General features: G+C 44.3%; 1 protein-coding gene across 1 annotated transcript; it reads right to left on the reverse strand.

Annotated features, from left to right (window-relative positions):
- Positions 1 to 930: 930 nt before the first annotated feature.
- On the reverse strand, positions 931 to 19067 carry LOC123729839 (DNA damage-binding protein 2-like). Its single transcript, XM_045706207.1, has 5 exons — positions 19064 to 19067; positions 3858 to 3976; positions 3676 to 3795; positions 2387 to 2432; positions 931 to 1944 (listed from the first exon to the last, which is right to left on the reverse strand). Exons 1-5 carry the CDS (start codon positions 19065 to 19067, stop codon positions 1673 to 1675), a joined length of 561 nt encoding a protein of 186 aa, XP_045562163.1. The 3' UTR covers positions 931 to 1672.
- Positions 19068 to 22732: the final 3665 nt, after the last annotated feature.

Raw genomic sequence — 22732 nt, forward strand, 5'->3', positions numbered from 1 at the left:
CCTAGTGGTTAGAGTGGAGGGGCGGCAGGGTAGCCTAGTGGTTAGAGTGTAGAGGTGGCAGGTAGCCTAGTGGTTAGAGTGTAGAGGTGGCAGGTAGCCTAGTGGTTAGAGTGTAGAGGTGGCAGGTAGCCTAGTGGTTAGAGTGGAGGGGCGGCAGGTAGCCTAGTGGTTAGAGTGTAGAGGCGGCAGGGTAGCCTAGTGGTTAGAGTGGAGGGGCGGCAGGTAGTCTAGTGGTTAGAGTGTAGAGGTGGCAGGGTAGCCTAGTGGTTAGAGTGGAGGGGCGGCAGGTAGCCTAGTGGTTAGAGTGTAGAGGCGGCAGGGTAGCCTAGTGGTTAGAGTGGAGGGGCGGCAGGTAGCCTAGTGGTTAGAGTGTAGAGGTGGCAGGTAGCCTAGTGGTTAGAGTGGAGGGGCGGCAGGGTAGCCTAGTGGTTAGAGTGTAGAGGTGGCAGGTAGCCTAGTGGTTAGAGTGTAGGGGAGGCAGGTAGTCTAGTGGTTAGAGTGGAGGGGCGGCAGGGTAGTCTAGTGGTTAGAGTGGAGGGGCGGCAGGGTAGTCTAGTGGTTAGAGTGGAGGGGCGGCAGGGTAGTCTAGTGGTTAGAGTGGAGGGGCGGCAGGGTAGTCTAGTGGTTAGAGTGGAGGGGCGGCAGGGTAGCCTAGTGGTTAGAGCGTTGGACTAGTAACCGAAATGTTGCTGGATCAAATCCCCGAGCTGACAAAATAGCTGAAAAATCTGTCGTTCTGCCCCTGAACTAGGCTGTCATTGAAAATAAGAATTTGTTCTTAACTGACTTGCCTAGTTAAATAAAGGTAAAAAGTCACGATTGTCTCCTGTTCATAACAAATGTGAATGGAGCATTTCAATAAAACACATAATTTGAACAAGAAAAAGGTAACAGATTGCAAACAGGTAACTGACAAAATAAACACTTGAGTAAATGAGGGATACAACATTTATTGAAAGTAGGTGCTTCCACACAGGTTCCTGTGTTAATTAAGAAATGAACATCCCATCATTCTTAGGGTCACGTATAAAAATTCCCAGTTGCCCATTATGGCTAGAAGAAGAGATCTCAGTGACTGAAAGAGGGCTCTCAAAGGAACATAGAGGGTGTGTCTCAGTGACTGAAAGAGGGCTCTCAAAGGAACATAGAGGGTGTGTCTCAGTCACCAGATCTCAACCCAGTTCAATACTTGGTCCCGTGTAGCTCAGTTGGTAGAGCATGGTGTTTGCAACGCCTGGGTTGTGGGTTCGATTCCCACGGGGGACCAGTACGGAGAAGAAAAAAAAAAAAATAATATGAAATGTATGCATTCACTACTGTAAGTCGCTCTGGATAAGAGTGTCTGCTAAATGACTAAAAATGTAAATGTACTTATGGGGAGTTTCTGGAGTGGTGCCTGAGACAGTGTTTTCCATCAACAAAAAACACCAATTGATGTAATTTCTCGTGGAAGAATGGTGTCGCATCCCTCCAATAGAGTTCCAGACACTTGTAGAATCTATGCCAAGGTGCATTGAATCTGTTCTGGCGGTTGGTGGTGGCCAAACGCAATATTAAGACACTTTATGTTGGTGTTTCCTTTATTTTGGTAGTTACCTGTATACGACAATGTCACAGAAATAACTACGTAACTCTTTCAAACATCACAAACAACCTCTCTCCTTCTCCCTGATTATTTATCTGGACCCTTCCGTGTCTGGCTGTTGTGCTGTTTGTCCCTGGATGTTCTGGTTCTGGTCGTCGAGGAGGAAGACAGCTTCTTCTTCAGCTTCCCAATGTCGTCCTCATCCTCCCCCCGTCCCTCCCCCCTCCTCCGAGCCTCCCCTCTTCTCCTCCGCTGGCCTCTACCTCTGCCAACCTGGACTCCTGCTTCCTGTTGTAGCTCTCCTCTCTGCTGCTTACCAGCAAATGTCTCACTTCTGTTCCACACTAGGATGTTCACTCCTGTGGTGGAACACAAAAGCCTTATTGTCCCAAATGGCACATTATTCCCTATATCGTGCACTACTTTAGACCAGAGCCCTATTCCCTATGTAGTACACTACTTTTGACCAGGGCAGGCACCCTATTCCCTATGTATTGCACTACCTTTGACCAGGGCTGCTACCCTATTCCCTATATAGTGCACTACTTTTGACCAGGGCTGGCACCCTATTCCCTATATAGTGCACTACTTTTGACCAGGGCAGGCACCCTATTCCCTATATAGTGCACTACTTTTGACCAGGGCTGGCACCCTATTCCCAAGTTGAACACTGATTTTTTAGCAAAAGAATCAAACGCTTTAGAATATTTCCAGCTACAAACATAGTTAGTCTCTTAGCTGATTTGATCCTGGGTGCTGAGACTACAAATATAGTCCAGTATTTAAAAAACACAGACTCACCCATTCCAGATCCTAAAACATCTCCCATCGGATTGAACTTGTTGACCTGGAAAGGAAGGTGTGCAGAGATTTAAAAATTGGCATTATTTTTGACCCAATGATGGCTTGAACAATAGTGCAGCACAAATACATCATTGAAGACTTGTAACAAACAGCTTCATCACTTTCCATATCAAAGTCCAAGGGCTACAGGCTAACATTGACATTAAACTAAGGCTACAGGCTAACACTGACATTAAACTAAGGCTACAGGCTAACATTGACATTAAACTAAGGCTACAGGCTAACACTGACATTAAACTAAGGCTACAGGCTAACACTGGCATTAAACTAAGGCTACAGGCTAACACTGACATTAAACTAAGGCTACAGGCTAACATTGACATTAAACTAAGGCTACAGGCTAACACTGACATTAAACTAAGGCTACAAGCTAACATTGACATTAAACTAAGGCTACAGGCTAACACTGACATTAAACTAAGGCTACAAGCTAACACTGACATTAAACTAAGGCTACAGGCTAACACTGACATTAAACTAAGGCTACAGGCTAACACTGACATTAAACTAAGGCTACAAGCTAACACTGACATTAAACTAAGGCTACAGGCTAACACTGACATTAAACTAAGGCTACAGGCTAACACTGACATTAAACTAAGGCTACAGGCTAACACTGACATTAAACTAAGGCTACAGGCTAACACTGACATTAAACTAAGGCTACAGGCTAACAATGACATTAAACTAAGGCTACAGGCTAACACTGACATTAAACTAAGGCTACAGGCTAACACTGACATTAAACTAAGGCTACAGGCTAACACTGACATTAAAATAAGGCTACAGGCTAACACTGACATTAAACTAAGGCTACAGGCTAACACTGACATTAAACTAAGGCTACAGGCTAACAATGACATTAAACTAAGGCTACAGGCTAACACTGACATTAAACTAAGGCTACAGGCTAACAATGACATTAAACTAAGGCTACAGGCTAACAATGACATTAATCTAAGGCTACAGGCTAACACTGACATTAAACTAAGGCTACAGGCTAACAATGACATTAAACTAAGGCTACAGGCTAACAATGACATTAAACTAAGGCTACAGGCTAACACTGACATTAAACTAAGGCTACAGGCTAACACTAGCATTAAACTAAGGCTACAGGCTAACACTAGCATTAAACTAAGGCTACAGGCTAACAATGACATTAAACTAAGGCTACAGGCTAACAATGACATTAAACTAAGGCTACATTTCTAATGTGTACTCACAGATATGATGCCAGGGGCGTTGGGGTCCAGTAGTTGGCATGCCAGCTCTCCTGTGTTGGCATCGTAGATATCGATGGTCCTCAGGGCACCTGGAGACACAAACAAAGATTGAAGATGAAGCTTTTGAGTCAACGAGAGAGAGAGAGACACACACATAAACCCACCCACCCACAATGCCTCACCTTGATAGGTGTGAGGCGCTGGATAATCTGCTGAGGAGTTGACCAATCAGAGTACACCCTGATCTGGTCATACTGGTCCGTGGTCAGGAGCTTGGAGCAGTCCACTGGATTAAAGTAGGCTGGGGGGAGGGAATAACAGCATGGGGGGGGAGAGACAGAGAGGGAGAGGTGGTCAGGAGCTTGGAGCAGTCCACTGGATTAAAGTAGGCTGAGCGGAGGGAGGGAGAGGTGGTCAGGAGCTTGGAGCAGTCCACTGGATTAAAGTAGGCTGGGGGGAGGGAATAACAGCATGGGGGGGAGAGAGACAGAGAGGGAGAGGTGGTCAGGAGCTTGGAGCAGTCCACTGGATTAAAGTAGAATGGGGGAGGGAGAGGAGAGGTGGTCAGGAGCTTGGAGCAGTCAGCTGGATTAAAGTAGGCTGGGGGGAGGGAATAACAGCATGGGGGGGGGAGACAGAGAGGGAGAGGTGGTCAGGAGCTTGGAGCAGTCCACTGGATTAAAGTAGGCTGAGCGGAGGGAGGGAGAGGTGGTCAGGAGCTTGGAGCAGTCCACTGGATTAAAGTAGGCTGGGGGGAGGGAATAACAGCATGGGGGGGGGGAGAGAGAGAGAGAGAGAGAGAGAGAGAGAGAGAGAGAGAGAGAGGGAGGTGGTCAGGAGCTTGGAGCAGTCTACTGGATTAAAGTAGGCTGGGGGGAGGGAATAACAGCATGGGGGGGGAGAGGAGAGAAGAGGAGAGGACCAGAGAGAAGGAGGGAGAGAGAGAGAGAGGAGAGGGCGAGAAAGAGAGGAGAGGGTGAGAGAGAGGGAGAGGGAGAAAGGGAGAGAGGGAGGAGAGAGGAGAGGAAAGGAGAGAAGAGAGAGTGAGAGGGAGAAAGGGAGAGAGAGGGGGAAGAGAGAGGAGAGGAAAGAGAGAGAGAGGCAGAGGCAGAGGGAGAGAGAATCTAGAGGTCAAATGTTCTTAAAAAGCATTTATCCCTTCTGATGAACGCGGTGTATGTTATCAAGCAAAAAAAAATATTAACAAATTTGCACCTGTCTTGTCCTACTAGTACTGATAACTTACTACGACTGTGACGTGTGGTTGTCTCACCTAGCTATCTGAAGACACTATGACTGTGGTTGTCTCACCTAGCTATCTGAAGATACTATGACTGTGGTTGTCTCACCTAGCTATCTGAAGATACTATGACTGTGGTTGTCTCACCTAGCTATCTGAAGATACTATGACTGTGGTTGTCTCACCTAGCTATCTGAAGATACTATGACTGTGGTATGTGGTTGTCTCACCTAGCTATCTGAAGACACTATGACTGTGACATGTGGTTGTCTCACCTAGCTATCTGAAGATAATATGACTGTGGTTTTCTCACCTAGCTATCTGAAGACACTACAACTGTGACATGTGGTTGTCTCACCTAGCTATCTGAAGACACTATGACTGTGGTTGTCTCACCTAGCTATATGAAGACACTATGACTGTGGTATGTGGTTGTCTCACCTAGCTATCTGAAGACACTATGACTGTGGTTGTCTCACCTAGCTATCTGAAGATACTATGACTGTGGTATGTGGTTGTCTCACCTAGCTATCTGAAGATACTATGACTGTGGTATGTGGTTGTCTCACCTAGCTATCTGAAGACACTATGACTGTGGTTGTCTCACCTAGCTATCTGAAGACACTATGACTGTGACATGTGGTTGTCTCACCTAGCTATCTGAAGATACTATGACTGTGGTTGTCTCACCTAGCTATCTGAATGTTCTTAAAAAGCATTTATCCCTTCTGATGAACGCGGTGTATGTCATCAAGCAAAAAAAAAATATTAACAAATTTGCACCTGTCTTGTCCTACTAGTACTGATAACTTACTACGACTGTGACGTGTGGTTGTCTCACCTAGCTATCTGAAGACACTATGACTGTGGTTGTCTCACCTAGCTATCTGAAGATACTATGACTGTGGTTGTCTCACCTAGCTATCTGAAGATACTATGACAGTGGTTGTCTCACCTAGCTATCTGAAGATACTATGACTGTGGTATGTGGTTGTCTCACCTAGCTATCTGAAGACACTATGACTGTGGTTGTCTCACCTAGCTATCTGAAGACACTATGACTGTGGTTGTCTCACCTAGCTATCTGAAGACACTATGACTGTGGTTGTCTCACCTAGCTATCTGAAGATACTATGACTGTGGTATGTGGTTGTCTCACCTAGCTATCTGAAGATACTAAGACTGTGGTATGTGGTTGTCTCACCTAGCTATCTGAAGACACTATGACTGTGACGTGGTTGTCTCACCTAGCTATCTGAAGACACTATGACTGTGGTTGTCTCACCTAGCTATCTGAAGACACTATGACTGTGGTTGTCTCACCTAGCTATCTGAAGATACTATGACTGTGGTTTTCTCACCTAGCTATCTGAAGACACTACAACTGTGACATGTGGTTGTCTCACCTAGCTATCTGAAGACACTATGACTGTGGTTGTCTCACCTAGCTATCTGAAGATACTAGGACTGTGGTTGTCTCACCTAGCTATCTGAAGACACTATGACTGTGACATGTGGTTGTCTCACCTAGCTATCTGAAGATACTATGACTGTGGTTGTCTCACCTAGCTATCTGAAGATACTATGACTGTGGTTGTCTCACCTAGCTATCTGAAGACACTATGACTGTGGTTGTCTCACCTAGCTATCCTCTTGAGCATCTGATCCCGTTTGCGGGATCAAAATCCAGCGAAAAATCATATCGCCAATTAGCATTAAAAAATTATCATAATTTTTTACAAAAATAAAAAATATTTTTTTTTTTTTATAGATACACCTCTCCTGAATCGACCCACGTCGTCCGATTTCAAAAAGGTTTTACAGGAAAAGCAAATCATTAGATTATATTAGATGAGTCCATCGTAAAAAGCAGCTTCATAGCCATTTTCCGACCAACCACTTCCATCACATATTATCAATAAACAGCTAAATGTAGCACTAACCTTTTACAAACTTCATCAGATGGCACCCCTAGGACATCATGTTATACAATGCATGCATTCTTTTGTTCAATAAAGGTCATATTTATATATAAAAACAGCATTTTACATCTCTGTCTGACGTTGACTACCTAATTTCCCCTCAAAAGCGTCCCGGTAAACAATGCTACGTTTCAATAAATTGCTATACTATAACGATTTTTTAAATGTATATTGTCAATCTAACATTTATAGATGAATATCTCTTGAGAACACCCGTCATACCAGATTTTAAATTAACTTTACTGGGTAATCACACTTTGCGATAAAAGGAGATGCGATACTCAGAAAATCAGCTAATATACAGTGCTCGGCGCCATCTTGGACGCAACAGTATGAACCATCTCATCTTCAATAATATTGTCAATAATCGCCTACCTTTAGTTGTCTTCATCAGAAAGCATCCCAGGTCCACAACAGATGTATTTTCGGTCAAAAAGGCCATACTTCACGTTCCATTAGCCTGATGTTGGTAGCGCGTCCTATGGCTCTCTCCAAACGCAGCTCTGCACTTCATACTGAAAGTAATCCTCGCGCATGTAGGTTCGTTCAAACATGTCAAACGTTGTATAAAATAAATGTTCAGGGCCTCTAACACCAAGAGAGCCAATAAGATTCGAGGGGGATGATTTCATTGCCTTTAAAACCGTTTCCAAAGGTGGGGGCAGACATGGCCGCCGGCGTCATAATGGTGATGGCCCATCCCCTGTGACCAATTTCAAACTCCTGTCATTCACTGAGTTTTGACTCTATAAGGCTCAAACCACTGTGAAAGGACTGGCGACATCTAGTGGAAGCAATAGGAAGTGCCAAAATATTCCTAAACCCCTGTGTTTTTCAATGGGATAGGTTTAAACTCAATACAACACATCAGGTATCCACTTCCTGTCAGAAAATGTCTCAGGGTTTTGCCTGCCAAATGAGTTCTGTTATACTCACAGACACCATTCAAACAGTTTTAGAAACTTTAGAGTGTTTTCTATCCATATATAATAAGTATATGCATGCCCTATCTTCTGAGTTTGATTAGTAGGCCGTTGAAAATGGGAACGATTTTTTTTCAAAATGCGCTGTGGCGCCCCCTATCCTAGGGTATCCTCAAGAGGCTATCTGAAGATACTATGACTGTGACATGTGGTTGTCTCACCTAGCTATCTGAAGATACTATGACTGTGACATGTGGTTGTCTCACCTAGCTATCTGAAGGTACTATGACTGTGGTCGTCTCACCTAGCTATCTGAAGACACTATGACTGTGGTTGTCTCACCTAGCTATCTGAAGATACTATGACTGTGGTTGTCTCACCTAGCTATCTGAAGATACTATGACTGTGGTTGTCTCACCTAGCTATCTGAAGATACTATGACTGTCGTTGTCTCACCTAGCTATCTGAAGACACTATGACTGTGGTTGTCTCACCTAGCTATCTGAAGACACTATGACTGTGACATGTGGTTGTCTCACCTAGCTATCTGAAGACACTACAACTGTGACATGTGGTTGTCTCACCTAGCTATCTGAAGATACTATGACTGTGGTTGTCTCACCTAGCTATCTGAAGATACTATGACTGTGGTTGTCTCACCTAGCTATCTGAAGATACTATGACTATGACTGTGGTTGTCTCACCTAGCTATCTGAAGACACTATGACTGTGACATGTGGTTGTCTCACCTAGCTATCTGAAGACACTATGACTGTGACATGTGGTTGTCTCACCTAGCTATCTGAAGACACTATGACTGTGACATGTGGTTGTCTCACTTATGGCCCCAGGACCGGCTGATAACCCAACACACATTGGAATGTTGACATGTTGGTGGAGGAGTGGCGCAAAGAGTTCTGAGCCATTTCGGCCCATGGCACGAACCTTGCCCACTCCCCTGGCCGGTCCTGGCAGTAGGACCGCAGGAACCTGCCCACCTCCTGGTTTACCCTTTCCACCTGCCCATTACTTTCGGGGTGAAACCCCGAGGTCATACTGACCGAAACCCCCAGTCGCTCCATAAACGCCCGCCACACTCGGGACGTGAACTGGGGGCCTCGATCTGAGACGATATCCTCGGGCACCCCGTAGTGCCGGAAGACGTGGGTGAATAAGGCTTCCGCGGTCTGCAGGGCCGTAGGAAGACCGGGTAACGGAAGCAGACGGCAGGACTTAGAAAACCAGTCCACAACGACCAGGATCGTAGTGTTGCCCTGAGACGGCGGGAGATCAGTCAAGAAATCCACCGCCAGGTGGGACCATGGTCGTTGTGGAACCGGGAGGGATGTAATTTCCCTCTAGGCAGGTGCCTGGGAGCCTTACTCTGAGCGCACACCGAACAGGATGAGACATAGTGCCTCACGTCCCTCACCAAGGTGGGGGACGTGCAGTTTTCCACTCGTCCCCTTCTCGGATACGCACCAGATTATATGCGCTCCTGAGATCCAATTTCGTGAAGTAGCGCGCCCCGTGAAATGACTCCATCGCCGAGGCGATGAGAGGTAGTGGGTAACTGCATTTAGTACCACATCTGGCCATTATGAGTACCTCGTCATGCCGTATGGGTTAACCTGTTTGGGCTAGGGGGCAGTATTGAGAATTTTGGAAAAAATATGTGCCCATTTTTAACTGCCTCCTACACCAACTCAGAAGCTAGAATATGCATATTATTGTTCAGGTTTGGATAGAAAACACCCTAAAGTTTCTAAAACTGTTTGAATGGTGTCTGTGAGTATAACAGAACTCCTATGGCAGGCAAAAACCTGACAAGGTTTCATGCAGGAAGTGGCCTGTCTGACAAGGAGTCGTGCGTCTTGCATCTGTTTATTGAAGAGTAAGGATCTTAGCTGTAACGTGACAATTCCCAGGGCTCCAATAGGCTCTCAGAAGCCGGGAAAATCCTGAAGGATGACGAGGCAGCCTCAGGCTGAAACAGATTATCACCTTATCCAAGTGGCCGATCAGAGGACCATTGAATGAGGCGCGTGCGCGATTAGCCCCCGTGGAGTATATTCATTAGGCTGTTTAGCTTATTGCAGATTCCCGGTCGGAATATTATCGCTTTTCTACGAGATAAATTGCATAAAAATTGATTTTAAACAGCGGTTGACATGCTTCGAAGTACGGTAATGGAATATTTAGACATTTTTTGTCACGTTCTGCGCCATGCGCGCGACCCTGGATTACCATTCTGATAGTGTCTAGAACGCACGAACAAAACGACGCTATTTGGATATAAAGATGGATTATTTGGGACCAAACCTACATTTGTTATTGAAGTAGAAGTCCTGGGAGTGCATTCTGACGAAGACAACAAAAGGTAATCAAACTTTTATAATAGTAAATCTGATATTGGTGAAGGCTAAACGTGCTGGGTGTCTAAATAGCTAGCCCTTGATGGCTGGGCTATGTACTTAGAATATTGCAAAATGTGCTTCATCCGAAAAGCTATTTTAAAATCGGACATATCGAGTGCATAGAGGAGTAATGTATCTATAATTCTTAAAATAATTGTTATGCTTTTTGTGAACGTTTATCGTGAGTAATTTGGTAAAATTGTTAGTAAATTCACCGGAAGTTTGCGGGGGGTATGCTAGTTCTGAACGTCACATGCTAATGTAAAAAGCTGTTTTTTGATATAAATATGAACTTGATTGAACAGACATGCATGTATTGTATAACATAATGTCCTAGGTGTGTCATCTGATGAAGATCATAAAAGGTTAGTGCTGCATTTAGCTGTGGCTTTGGGTTTATGTGACATTGTATGCTAGCTTGAAAAATGGGTGTCTGATTATTTCTGCCTTGCTACTCTGCTGACATAATCTAATGTTTTGCTTTCGTTGTAAAGCCTTTTTGAAATCGGACAGTGTGGTTAGATTAACGAGAGTCTTGTCTTTAAATGGCTGTAAAATAGTCATATGTTTGAGAAATTGAAGTAATAGGATTTTTAAGGTTTTGAAAATCGCGCCACAGGATAGCAGTGACTCTTACGTAGGTGGGACGAATTCGTCCCGCCTAGCCTAGAGAGGCTAACCTACAAAGCATTAGATGGACTTGCTCCTACCTATCTTTCCGATTTGGTCCTGCCGTACTGTTACGCACGCTTCTTGGAAGAAGGAACGCTACACCCTGCTACAACTCAACTCCCCGTGGAGGGAAAGCGGTATCGGATTGTAGGTGCAGTTCGGGATGACAGAGGCAGAGATTAGTACCGTTTACAGGGGATTTATTTCCTTCACACGGTAATTTGGGGAAAAGGGGCTGGACAGAACCAAAGCAAAGAAAGTAAAAAATAAAGAGCCCCTTCTCCTACAGTACCACTACTTATGTAACTAGCACCACCTGGCGCACTAACCAAAATACAGGGGATGGTCTGCCCAGGTCTTACCTAGTATGCATAGACATTGTAAATACTACGGGTATATGTATGCCCGCAGGCCTCTTGCCTAAGCAATCCCAAGGTGCCTTTCCCTTCCCCCCTGGGAACAAATTAAACAGAATAATACAAACCTAAAGTGAACAATTTCACTGTTTTTGATTACAGTAACAAACGTCAGCAGGACCGGCTACAAAATACTATACAAAAATTCATACAGACCAACAACGAAACACAGGACATACCAAGAAGCTCTCTCCTAACAAAGGAACACTTGCTTTTAAAGCTGCCTAAGGAGTCGGTAATTGCAGACAGCTGTATGTCCTGACGAGAGGGCGGGGTCAGAGCTCCAATCGGCAATGGGGCCGACCAATCAGCTCCTTAGAATCTCAGGAAGCCATCCTGAAACACACACATACAAAGAACCTGGTGAACGTAACACCTACATACCTACATGTATGCTACGGTCACAAGACGCAGGCCTCCTTACTGTCCCTAGAATTTCTAAGCAAACAGCTGGAGGCAGGTCTTTCTCCTGTAGAGCTCCATTTTTATGGAATGGTCTGCTTGTCCGTGTGAGAGACGCAGACTCAGTCTCGACCTTTAAGTCTTTATTGAAGACTTATCTCTTCAGTAGGTCCTATGATTGATTGTAGTCTGGCCCAGGAGTGTGAAGGTGAACGGAAAGGCACTTGAGCAACGAACCACCCTTGCTGTCTCTGCCTGGCCGGTTTCCCTCTCTCCACTGGGATTCTCTGCCTCTAACCCTATTACAGGGGCTGAGTCACTGGCTTACTGGTGCTCTTCCATGCCGTCCCTAGGAGGGTTGCGTCACTTGAGTGGGTTGAGTCACTGACGTGATCTTCCTGTCCGGGTTGGCAACCCCTCTTGGGTTGTACCGTGGCGGAGATCTTTGTGGGCTATACTCGACCTTGTCTCAGGATGGTAAGTTGGTGGTTGAAGATATCCCTCTAGGGGTGTGGGGGCTGTGCTTTGACAAAGTGGGTGGGATTATATCTTGCCTGTTTGGCCCTGTCCGGGGGCCCTGTCCGGGGCCACAGTGTCTCCCGACCCCTCCTGTCTCAGCCTCCAGTATTTATGCAATAGTTTATATGTCGGGGGGCTTGGGTCTGTTATATCTGGAGTATTTCTCCTGTCTTATCCGGTGCCCTGTTTGAATTTATGTATGCTCTCTCTAATTGTCTAATTCTCACTTTCTCTCTTTCTTTCTCTCTCTCAGAGGACCTGAGCCCTAGGACCATGCCTCAGGACTACCTGGACTGATGACTCCTTGCTGTCCGCAGTCCACCTGGCCGTGCTGCTGCTTCAGTTTCAACTGTTCTGCCTGCGGCTATGGAACCCTGACCTGTTCACCGGATGTGCTAGCTGTCCCAGACCTGCTGTTTTCAACTCTCTAGAGACCGCAGGAGCGGTAGAGATACTCTGAATGATCGCCTATGAAAAGCCAACTGACATTTACTCCTGAGGTACTGACCTGTTGCTGGTCATCTATGAACATTTGAACATCTTGGCCATGTTCTGTTATAATCTCCAACCGGCACAGCCAGAAGAGGACTGGCCACCCCCATAGCCTGGTTCCTCTCTAGGTTTCCTCCTAGGTTCTGGCCTTTCTAGGGAGTTTTTCCTAGCCACCGTGCTTCTACCCCTGCATTGCTTGCTGTTTGGGGTTTTAGGCTGGGTTTCTGTACAGCACTTTGTGACATCAGCTGATGTAAGAAGGGCTTTATAAATACATTTGATTTGATTTAGATGCACTGTGTCACTGTGTATAGACAGCCTGGTCTCATAGACTAGATGCACTGTGTCACTGTGTGTAGACAGCCTGGTCTCATAGACTAGATGTACTGTGTCACTGTGTGTAGACAGCCTGGTCTCATAGACTAGATGTACTGTGTGTAGACAGCCTGGTCTCATAGACTAGATGTACTGTGTCACTGTGAATAGACAGCCTGGTCTCATAGACTAGATGTACTATGTCACTGTGTGTAGACAGCCTGGTCTCATAGACTAGATGTACTGTGTCACTGTGTGTAGACAGCCTGGTCTCATAGACTAGATGTACTGTGTGTTGACAGCCTGGTCTCATAGACTAGATGTACTGTGGCACTGTGTATAGACGGCCTGGTCTCATAGTAAATGTAAATCCAGGACACTCAGATAGATTAGTATGATATGTTAGTATGGTTAGATAAGACAGAAGGTTACTTAAATGTGCAATATGCAGAAATTGCTCCGCCATTTGCTGGTTGCTAAAATTCTAATGGTAGGCCTAATTTCAGGTTGTTACAAAACAAGCAGTAATTGTTTAGAGAATCATTATACCACATGAACCCGCTGTGAAATATATTTTCCATAACCAAAAATATTGTATTTTCAACTGTTCGAAGCTGGTGTACAAAATGACAGTAAAAGATGCAGAAACGAAACTTAAGAACGGGAAACTGTCACAAATTATGTCATGGTGTTGTAGAGAGGACCAAAAAGCAGCAGAGTTGTGGATACTCATTTTCTTTTAATTCAAAAAGAAGAGGAGTAAAGCATCCACAGGAAACAAAAACACGACAGCAACAGTTTGCAGGCTTGAAAACGCAGTGCAAAACAACCACCCACAAACCCCAGTGACAAACATACTCCTATATATATATGACTCCCAATCAGGAACAACGATCCCCAGCTGTTCCTGATCAGGAGTCACAAGACACACAGAACAATCAAACACACACACACAAGACTGCCACGTCCTGACCCCCAAACTACTACAACAGCTCCATCTGCTGGTCAGGACGTGACAGTACCCCCCCTCAAGGTGCAGACCCCGGAATGCACCTAACAAAAAAAAAAACACCAACAAACAAAATCCCCAACAAAACCCATAAACACTAACCCCTTAAACAATAAGGGAGGGAAGGGAGGGTGGCTGCCGTCACCAACGGCACTGTGCTACACCCCCCCTCCCCCACCCACCTATCTCTGGAGGTGGCTCCGGTTCTGGCCGTTCCAGGTTGTCGGGGCAGTCTGGCAGCTCGGGGCAGTCTGGGCAGTCTGGCAGCTCGGGACAGTCTGGGCAGTCTGGCAGCTCGGGACAGTCTGGGCAGTCTGGCAGCTCGGGACAGTCTGGGCAGTCTGGCAGCTCGGGACAGTCTGGCAGCTCGGGACAGTCTGGGTAGTCTGGCAGCTCGGGACAGTCTGGGCAGTCTGGCAGCTCGGGACAGTCTGGGCAGTCTGGCAGCTCGGGACAGTCTGGGCAGTCTGGCAGCTCGGGACAGTCTGGGCAGTCTGACAGCTCGGGACAGTCGGGACAGTCTGGCAGCTCGGGACAGTCTGGCCGCTCGGGACAGTCTGGCCGCTCCGGAAGTTCGGTGCAGTCTGGCCGCTCCGGCAGTTCGGGGCAGTCTGGCCACTCCGGCAGTTCGGGGCAGTCTGGCCACTCCGGCAGTTCGGGGCAGTCTGGCCACTCCGGCAGTTCGGGGCAGTCTGGCCACTCCGGCAGTTCGGGGCAGTCTGGCCACTCCGGCAGTTCGGGGCAGTCTGGCCACTCCGGCAGTTCGGGGCAGTCTGGCCACTCCGGCAGTTCAGGGCAGTCTGGCCACTCCGGCAGTTCAGGGCAGTCTGGCCACTCCGGCAGTTCAGGGCAGTCTGGCCACTCCGGCAGTTCTGACGACTGTTGACTGGAGGGCAGCTCTGACGACTGTTGACTGGTGGGCAGCTCTGACGACTGTTGACTGGCGGGCAGCTCTGACGACTGTTGACTGGCGGGCAGCTCTGGTGACTGTTGACTGGCGAGGCTGGGTTCACTCACTTGAAGCCTGGTGCGTGGTGCTGGTACTGGGCGTACCAGATTGTGAACACGCACCTCCAGGCTAGTGCGGGGAGCTGGCCTGGGGCTCCATTCTTGCCCCGCAAAACTCCCCTTGTGCCCCCCCCAAAACAATTCTTTGGGCGGCCTCTCGAGTTCCCTAAACTCCTCGTTCCTCTGCTGCTTGGTCCTGGTGAGGTGGGTGGTTCTATCACAAATTATGTCATGGTGTTGTAGAGAGGACCAAAAGCAGCAGAGTTGTGGATACTCATTTTCTTTTAATTCAAAAAGAAGAGGAGTAAAGCATCCACAGGAAACAAAAACACGACAGCAACAGTTTGCAGGCTTGAAAACGCAGTGCAAAACAACCACCCACAAACCCCAGTGACAAACATACTCCTATATATATATGACTCCCAATCAGGAACAATGATCCCCAGTTGTTCCTGATCAGGAGTCACAAGACACACAGAACAATCAAACACACACACACAAGACTGCCACATCCAGACCCCCAAACTACTACAACAGCTCCATCTGCTGGTCAGGATGTGACAGAAACATAGAAAAAGTGTATATAGAACACATCTACAGCTGATTAGATTTGCTTTAAATTAGAAATTAAAGATCTATAACTCAATGTTACTATGTGGATTTGGTCAGGTTGCCCAATTTTTTTTTGACATATTGCAGAGGTAAGGCAAAAACATATTGTATGTTTCTAGGCTAAAAGATATGAGGTGCTCCGTGTTCCTGCTGGTAGCAGGCCTTAACCTGGATGTGGGGAAATGTCCTGCCTTGGAGTATGGTTGTAGCTATCTCCACCAGACTCCTTGGAAATCAGATGACAGACCTGCATGGATTAGCAAGAGAAAACATGGTACGTGTATTTAGACAATTGTAGTCAAGACAGCTACAGTTTACAACGGAGTATACAGGTTCCAGTACTCTACTAACACTTCACACAACTAATTGTTGTCTAAATTAAAGACCACAATTATTTGAAAAAGATTTTGGTGCTAGGCAGTAATATAAACACGCATACAGTCCAGTAAGTTTACCAAAATCCCCAGTTTTCAAAAATCCTGGATGGAGGATTCCAGATTTCCTGCTTCTTCCTTCCTGATACCGTGAATCTCCCAACTGGGTTTTCAAAGAATGTTGGGAAAGTTACCCGATTTTTGCATCTACCTGGGACAGAACTCACCCACTGTCTGTATAATATAGCGAGCTCCCTAAGTAACAATGAGATGACAACTGGGACCGACCGGCTCTATACGGTCATATGTAGCAACATTTTTAATTGTGTTTTTTACATTGAATAAAAGTAGAGACTCAGAGATAGAAAAGAGTATATCATACACTACAGTTGAAGAAGAATGGGAAAGTAATTCTGCTTTGAATGTTGATAAACTTGTAACTCCACTTTTGAGGTAATGGGCCGTGAATGTTTTGGTACACCTACTGGAGAGCTCTTCTTTGTCTGCACCCATTCAGTATCGACCCCACCCATCTCTTTAAGGATTCACATGTGAGGACAGGTGTTAACCTCTCTAGGCTAGGCGGGACGAATTCGTCCCACCTACGTAACAGTCACTGCTATCCTGTGGCGCGATTTTCAAAACCTTAAAAATCCTATTACTTCAATTTCTCAAACATATGACTATTTTACAGCCATTTAAAGACAAGACTCTCGTTAATCTAACCACACTGTCCGATTTCAAAAAGGCTTTACAACGAAAGCAAAACATTAGATTATGTCAGCAGAGTACCAAGCCAGAAATAATCAGACACCCATTTTTCAAGCCAGCATATAATGTCACCAAAACCCAGAAGACAGCTAAATGCAGCACTCACCTTTGATGATCTTCATCAGATGACAACCCTAGGACATTATGTTATACAATACATGCATGTTTTGTTCAATCAAGTTCATATTTATATAAAAAACCAGCTTTTACATTAGCATGTGACGTTCAGAACTAGCATACCCCCGCAAACTTCCGGGAATTCGCTAATATTTTACTAAATTACTCACGATAAACGTTCACAAAAAGCATAACAATTATTTTAAGAATTATAGATACAGACCTCCTCTATGCACTCGATATGTCCGATTTTAAAATAGCTTTTTGGTGAAAGCACATTTTGCAATATTCTAAGTACATAGCCCAGGCATCACGGGCTCGCTATTTAGACACCCGGCAAGTTTAGCACTCACCATAATCATATTTACTATTATAAAAGTTTCATTACCTTTTGTTGTCTTCGTCAGAATACACACCCAGGACTGCTACTTCAATAACAAATGTTGGTTTGGTCCAAAATAATCCATCGTTATATCCGAATAGCGGCGTTTTGTTCGTATGCGTTCCAGACACTATCCAAAATAGTAAAGAAGTGTCACGCGCATGGCGCAATTCGTGACAATAAAATTCTAAGTATTCCATTACCGTACTTCGAAGCATGTCAACCGCTGTTTAAAATCAATTTTTACGACATTTTTCTCGTAGAAAAGCGATAATATTCCGACAGGGAATCTCCTTTTCGGCAAACAGAGGAAAAAATCCCAAAGGCGGGGGCGGTCGGGGTCACGCGCATAAGCTAGTGTCTCTTGATCGGCCATTTGAGAAAGGCGATAATGTGTTTCAGCCTGGGGCTGGAATGACGACATTCTGTTTTTTCCCGGGCTCTGAGCGCCTATGGACGACGTGGGAAGTGTCACGTTAGAGCAGAGATCCTTAGTAAATGATAGAGATGGAAAAGAAGTTCAACAAATGGTCAGACAGGCCACTTCCTGTAAAGGAATCTCTCAGGTTTTGACCTGCCATTTGAGTTCTGTTATACTCACAGACACCATTCAAACAGTTTTAGAAAATGTAGGGTGTTTTCTATCCATATGTAATAAGTATATGCATATTGGTGATCCAAATTAGCATAACTGGTGTATATATGTTTCAACACTAGGAGGTTGGAATAATACTGGAATAATAATACTGGAATAATAATACTGAGAAATTGTGTAAATGATGATAATGCCCTTTGAGGGTAACACCAGATCCCAAATGACTGCATTTCACACATCTGTTCACATTGACATCTTATCTAGTGTTTTTAATACTTATAATTGCGGAGGTGGAGCACAAAATAGGGGTAACATACTTTTAAAGCTCATTTTTAGCATTTTTTATGAAAGTTAACTGAAGAGGTGAAGTTTGTGTTAAGAAACGTGGTTTGGCGGGTCAAGTTTCAGAGGACTAATGACTCGACCTTTGCCTCCCGAACCCGTTGGGGAGTTGGAGCGATGAGACAAGATTGTAATTGGGGAGAAAATTTTTAAAAAAGACCTCTGGAAATTTCTGCCTGTTTTGGGGTTGAATTTTGAGATGGAGTTTTGGCCTCCAAAATGAATTAATAGACCAATAAGAAAGAGGTTCCCAAGTGAACACCAGATCCCAAATGAGTGCATTTCACAAATTTTATCTGTTCACATTGACATTTTATCAAGTGTTTTTAATTTTGGTGGAGCATAAAATGGGGGTAAGATTATTTTCTAACTAATTTGACAATTTTTTATGAAAGGTAAATGAAAAGGTAAAGTTTCTGTTATAATTCATAATCTAATTCTAATAGTCTGTTTATCAAAACATCATGAACATCCTCTGTTGTCTGTCTAGAAACGGTGCTGTTAAAGATACTGCTTGTGTTTGTCATCATATGTGACTCACCACCTGGATTCGTTCTTACGTAGCAAAATTTGAAATTGTGCTTTTTATATTGCATAAAGGCAGAGACTCAGACCTACAAAATGGTATATCATGCACTGCATTTGAGCAACAATGGGAAAGTAATTCTGCTTTGAAAGTAGATCAACTTGTAAACTCACTTTTGAGAAAATGGCCTTTGAATGTTTTGGTATCTAGTGAAGAGCTCTTTTGGTCAACACCCATTCAGCATCGTTCAAACCCTCTTACGCTTTAGCCTTACCCATCTCGTTTCATTCTCGGAGCGCACAATTGACGCTCTGGCCGATGATTTATTTACCTATGGATAACATCTGATGGCAACAATTTCATTACGCTTTTTTGCAGACGTTTACTAGCCCCGACCATATTTAACGGTCGTGGTACACATGTCACGTAACGTTAGCTAATGAGCCATCCAGCTAACATTAGCTAGTTAAACAACAATGAACAGTGCCAACAATGCCACAGTGCTGGGAGCTAACCAACCAGGTTCAATGTTAGGCTCTAACTAGAAAAGCAAATGACTCTGGAATACAAATAACGACGTCAGATAGGGATCCAGCCAGCTAACATTAGCTAGCTAGCTAACAGTAGACTTTAGCTTGAGACATATAGCTTGCTAGCTAGGTAAACAATGAACCTAGCTCAGTAAACAAAGTGTAAGTTCACACACGTCACGTAATTTTGGCTTACTAGCCAGCGAAGGTAACGTTAGCTAGTTTAACAACAATTAACAGTGCCAACAATGCCACAGAGCCGGAAGCTAACCAACCAGGTTCAATGTTAGCTTGCAAACATTAGGCTGTAACTAGAAAAGCAAATGGCTCTGGAATACGAATAATGACGTCAGCTAACATTAACTAGCTAGCTAACAGTAGACTTTAGATTAAGACATATAGCTAGCTAGCTAGGTAAACAATGAACCTAGCTCAGTATACAAAGAGTAAGTTCACACACGTCATGTAATGTTAGCTAATGAGCCAGCCAGGTAAAACAATTATTTTATCAATCGGCTCTCCTGTGAAGTCGTGACTTGCGACATATGCCTAGTTTCCTGAATCGGGTCACATATGACTGCATGGGAAGTTTAACCTCTATGGGCTAGGTGGGACGCTAGCGTGCCACCCGTGGTGCACTCCATCAACAGCAGGTGCATTTCAAGAGCGGCAAATTTGAATCCAAATAAATGTCAAAATTCAAATTTTTCAAACATACAACTATTTTACACCCTTTGAAAGATAAACATCTCCTTAATCTAACCACGTTTTACGATTTCAAAAAGGTTTTACGGCGAAAGCATAAATTTAGAGTATGTTAGGACAGTACATTTACAAGAGTTGTGTGTAATGTTTTGTCAAGTCAAAGACAGGGTCACCAAAACCATAAAACCAGCTAAAATGATGCACTAACCTTTTAGTTCTATCAAGTTCATATTTATATCCAAAAACAGCGTTTTACTATGGCATTGATGTTGAGGAAATCGTTTCCCTCCAATAACCGGCAGTCAAGTCAGCGTCACAAATTAAATAATTAAAATTAGAAAACATTGGTAAAATATTATATTGTCATTTAAAGAATTATAGATTTACATCTCTTGAACGCAATCAACTTGCCAGATTTAAAAATAACCTTACTGGGAAATCACACTTTGCAATAATCTGAGCACTGCGCCCAGAAAAATATGCGTTGCGATACAGACTAGACGTCATGTTGGGGAGATCTAAAATCGAAAATACTATGTAAATAATCCATTACCTTTGATTCTCTTCATCAGATGTCACTTCCAGGTATCACAGGTTCATAACGAATGTAGTTTTGTTCAAAAAAGCTCATCATTTATGTCCAAAAATCTCCGTCTTGTTAGCACATGATCTAAGCCAGCCGGACTTCTCGTCATGAACGAGGGGAAAAAATATATTTCCGTTCGTTCAAACATGTCAAACGTTGTATAGCATAAATCATTAGGGCCTTTTTTAACCAGAACATGAATAATATTCAAGGTGGACGAATGCATACTCTTTTATAACGTATTGGAACGAGGGTACCCAACATGAACTCGCGCGCCAGGTGTCTAATGGGACATCATCGTTCCATGGCTCTTGTTCGGTCAGATCTCCCTCCAGAAGACTCAAAACACTTTGTAAAGGCTGGTGACATCTAGTGGAAGCAATAGGAAGTGCCAAAATATTCCTCAGCCCCTGTGTTTTTCAATGGGATAGGTTTAAAGTCAATACAACACATCAGGTATCCACTTCCTGTCAGAAAATGTCTCAGGGTTTTGCCTGCCAAATGAGTTCTGTTATACTCACAGACACCATTCAAACAGTTTTAGAAACTTTAGAGTGTTTTCTATCCATATATAATAAGTATATGCATATTCTAGTTACTGGGTAGGATTAGTAACCAGATTAAATCGGGTACATTTCTTTTATCCAGACGTGCAAATGCTGCCCCTAGCCCTAACAGGTTAAGTTTCCCTGCATTAAATTCCCTGGCTACTAGGAGCGCTGCCTCTGGGTGAGCATTTTCTTGTTTGCTTATGGATTAATACAGCTCATTCAATGCTGGCTTAGTGCCAGCCTCTGACTGTGGTGGTATGTAAACAGCTTCAAAGAATACAGATGAAAACTCTCTGGGTAGATAGTTTGGTCTACAGCTTATTATGAGAAACTCTACCTCAGGCTTGAGACTTCCTTAGATATTGTGCACCAGCTGTTGTTTACAAAAATACATAGACCGCTGCCCCTTGTCTTACCAGACACCGCTATTGTATACTGCCGGTACAGCGTGTAACCAGCGAGTTGTACGTTGATGTTGTCGTCGTTCAGCCACGACTCCGTGAAGCATAAGATATTGCAGTCGTGAAAGTCGTGAAAGGAAAAAGAGGATTCTGCTAGTCCGTGGTGAGAAATCGCAGTCCTGATGTCTAGAAGTTATTTTTGGTCATGAGAGATGGTAGTGGCAACATCATGTACAAAATAAGTCAAATAATAAGTTACAATTAACACAAGTAAGCGAACAAAAAACACAATTAGCCCGCTCATTTCAAACTTCAGTTTTATGTCCCTGTATAAAAATAGCAGAAAAGTTTCAATTATTGAGTGACAGGTTGGCGCCCAAAAATATTTAGATTTTCTGCACTGTGTCGTTGTGTATAGACAGCCTGGTCTCATAGACTAGATGTACTGTGTCATGTAGACAGCCTGGTCTCATAGACTAGGGGAGACACTCAAGTTTTTTAGTACTATATCTCTTGACACATTGTTGAAAATAATCATGGCCTCTAAACCTTCAAGCTGCATACTGGACCCTATTCCAACTAAACTACTGATAGAGCTGCTTCCTGTGCTTGGCCCTCCTATGTTGAACATAATCAAATCAAATGTATTTATAATTCCCTTCTTACATCTGCTGATAACTCAAAGTGCTGTACAGAAACCCCAAACAGCAAGCAATGCAGGTGTCATGACGTTGCCCTCTTTGGGTACAGTGAGCACAGTTGACACCCTCCCCCTGCACCTCCCCCTGCACTTCTTCACCATCTCCCTTTGTCTCCTACACCCAGGCTGCTGTGGTCAGAAGGGGTCATAAATTCCTAAGAAAATGTCCTGCCTCATGGCCACAGTATAAAGAGACAGAGGGAACAAAGGATTCTTCCACCTCACAGAATTGGAGAACCGAACAACATTTATGTTCTGGAGAAGGTATAAAAGATCGGTGAAGAATCCAGCTATGAACTGGTCCGTTTGGTACAATTTTGTGAAACTCTTGAGAGACAATACGGCCATATTACCATAATTATGTTTATATACTAGCCTCAGCTATGAGACTTACATCTAAATGGTTGTATAAAATGAATGAATAAGGTTAGAACTGTTTGTGATATTGTGCAATGTGATTTTGGACTGCT

Source organism: Salmo salar, chromosome ssa23 (assembly GCF_905237065.1).
Source record: "Salmo salar chromosome ssa23, Ssal_v3.1, whole genome shotgun sequence".
Classification (NCBI taxonomy): Eukaryota; Metazoa; Chordata; class Actinopteri; order Salmoniformes; family Salmonidae; genus Salmo; species Salmo salar.